Source organism: Sinocyclocheilus grahami, unplaced genomic scaffold (assembly GCF_001515645.1).
Source record: "Sinocyclocheilus grahami isolate Dianchi unplaced genomic scaffold, SAMN03320097.WGS_v1.1 scaffold8806.1, whole genome shotgun sequence".
NCBI lineage: Eukaryota > Metazoa > Chordata > Actinopteri > Cypriniformes > Cyprinidae > Sinocyclocheilus > Sinocyclocheilus grahami.
The window spans coordinates 5,730-8,462 of record NW_015512240.1 but is presented as its reverse complement, the minus strand read 5'-3'; the positions used below and the strand labels follow the sequence as shown (position 1 = coordinate 8,462).

Sequence of the window (2,733 nt, the reverse complement as noted above, 5' to 3'; positions counted from 1 at the left end):
TGCAGAAGATGCTTGAAAACTGAAGAATCTGCAGGAGCTGGAGGATTTTTCTGAAGAACAGTGCTTAGTTTAACTGTTCAGAACAAACAAGAGACAGGTGTGGATCATCCAGGTAACCACACACAGTATAAAGAATCAAACTTTTGAATGGGGTTATTTGAATAATTTCAGCTATTTTGTTCTTGTGGACTAAATGTAAACATCTTATGTAAAATATCTTACTCAGGACAGTACTAAATAAAAAAAATAACATGCATTTTGTATGATCTCTCTTGTTTTGTAAAAATTATTCAGAGATTCTGCAAGGGCTTCCCAAGCTTTCGCATGCCACTGTATGTATAGTTAGGGACTGACATTGTAAAACAGAGCCTCCTTGGAGTGTTTGCCATATTTCTTGTACAGAGTTTCCTGGAAAATGCCCATTCTTGCAGACATCAGCAAGGCGAACGTCAGCATGGCGATACCTGAGCCACAACAGCATTAATGCAATCAAATATGATGCAGAATGATTTAACTAACCACATATACGTACATGTCTTCAGAACTGCATGTTAACACACTATTGATACTAATCTAGCAGTTTGCAATAAGTACACTATTGTTCAAAAGTTTGAGGTTGGTATGAATTTTTATATTTCTGAGTCTCTTATGCTCATCAAACCTGCCTTTATTTGATCAAATACAGTAAAATCTGTAGTAATATTTCATACTATTACTATTTCAAATTTAAAATGTAATTTATTCCTGTGATTTCAAAGCTGTATTTTCAGCATCATTACTCCAGTCTTCAGTGTCACATGATCCTTCAGAAATCTTTCTAATATGCTGCCGAGGAAACTTTTTTTTATTATTATCAATGTTGAAAACAGTTGTGCTGCTTCATATCTGAGCGTAAACCGTGATGTTTTGTTTTTTAAGGATTCTTTGATAAATAGAAAGTTCAAAAGAACACCATTTATTTAAAATATAAATCTTTTGTAACATTATAAATGTCTTTAATGCATCCCTGCTGAATAAAAGTATTAATTTCCTTAAAAAATACTGACCTCAAACTTTTGAACATACTACTACTAATAATAATACAGCATGCAACTATTATAAATGCTTATTGTTATTAATGCAATTTCACATACTAATTTTTAAATGGTAGTATATTCTATACAGTATGCAGCAAATATTGCCTGAGTGTGAATGTGGAGAATATTACCCAGAAGCCAATGCACGAAGGCATAAAAAACATCTTCCTCTGTGGCCCCTTTCTCAACATTCTACATAAAGATCAAACCTGGCGTATTAGGTGCAGATAAATGTGAAATAAAGCATTGAAATGCAAGTACGTTATGTCTGTTAATACAAAACAACTACTAAACTCACCACTTGTTTGGCCGACATAATAGTGCAGATGAAAATGCCCACAGACACCAGCACGATGGAGAGATATTTACTCGCCGAATATCTGCAAGCAATAACGTGACTGAATAATATGCAAAATAAAGCAATGATTTTGTGCATGATCTTCAGCCTACCTTTTCTTCAAGATGATAATACCGAGGATCATGTTCGCTATTAAAGATCCCTGTGATCAAAATGAGAAGATACAGAGATCGATAAGGCACAGATTTGAAAGCAATGAATGAATGCAATAAATGATACTCACTGATCTGAAGATCATGTGCAGAGGCATGGCGATGTTAAAGTTCAGGGCGTAGTTATTGATCACGCTGACGGTAAAGAACATGGTCACCATGATCACATAGTTACTGCAAAAAGGAAATGCATCAAAAGTCATGAAATCCTCATAAGTCGGAGGGAAAACAATACTGAATTGAAATAATGTAATGCATATATATGAGCAATGCTTAGAAGATTACTTACAAAGTTACTGATTTCAAATTACATGGCAAAAATTGTATTCTGACTATTGTTTGATTACTTTTGACATAACTGGTGCATCCCATTGAATTTAATAGAATAACCTTGTACCACCTTTACATATCATATCCAGTTGTTAAAGCAAATTATTAATTAAATAAAATTTTTACAATTAAAAATAAAACACTTGACCATTAAATGACATCAGAGAACTGCAAACATGCAAATATTTTGTTAAATTACTGACTTAATAATTAAGTTATTATTTAATTGAATTAGGTAATTATTAATTCAACTGAGATACAACTATTTGAAAATCTGGAATCTGAGGGTGCAAAAAAATCTAAATATTGAGAAAATCATCTTTAAAGTTGTCTAAATGAAGATCTTAGCAATGCATATTACTAATCAAAACCTAAGTTTTGATATATTTACGGTAGGAAATTTACTAAATATCTTCATGGAACATGATCTTTACTTAATATCCTAATGATTTTTCACATAAAAGAAAAACTATAATTGTGACCCATACAATGTATTGTTGGCTATTGCTACAAATATCCCCCAGCGACTTAACACTGCTTTTGTGCTCCAGGCTCACATTTATTAATTCAAAGAAGTTCTGCAAACTATACATGTTAATTAAACATATAAATTGCAATGTTTTTAATACCAATTACTTTATTATTCATTCATTGCACAATAAACAATCTTGACCTCCAGTGTAAAGTCTGTCCTGACGCTGAAGCATTAATATCAGAGATCCGTCTAGATTTAGCACAAAGACTGTAACATAAGTCATCTCGTCGAGTTTCAAAACTGCACGACTATGTTAGGAATGGAATACTAGAGCAGTGCTTA

The 2,733-nt window shown here is 32.6% G+C and overlaps 1 protein-coding gene across 1 annotated transcript; it reads right to left on the bottom strand.

The window, feature by feature from the left end:
• Positions 1–342: 342 nt before the first annotated feature.
• On the bottom strand, positions 343–1,789 carry LOC107578097 (UDP-xylose and UDP-N-acetylglucosamine transporter-like). Its single transcript, XM_016264086.1, has 5 exons — positions 1,658–1,789; positions 1,527–1,576; positions 1,375–1,456; positions 1,208–1,268; positions 343–464 (listed from the first exon to the last, which is right to left on the bottom strand). Exons 1-5 carry the CDS (start codon positions 1,787–1,789, stop codon positions 343–345), a joined length of 447 nt encoding a protein of 148 aa, XP_016119572.1.
• Between the last annotated feature and the right edge of the window lie 944 nt (positions 1,790–2,733).

Bases quoted from the DNA above. Each gene is read 5' to 3' on its own strand.
- LOC107578097 (XM_016264086.1), bottom strand. From the start codon at position 1,789: ATGACTTTTGATGCATTTCCTTTTTGCAGTAACTATGTGATCATGGTG. The intron at 1,457-1,526 runs GTAGGCTGAAGA...TATTGCTTGCAG, and splicing joins ATTATCATCTTGAAGAAAAG to ATATTCGGCGAGTAAATATC. The intron at 1,269-1,374 runs GTGAGTTTAGTA...ATCTTTATGTAG, and splicing joins TTATGTCGGCCAAACAAGTG to AATGTTGAGAAAGGGGCCAC.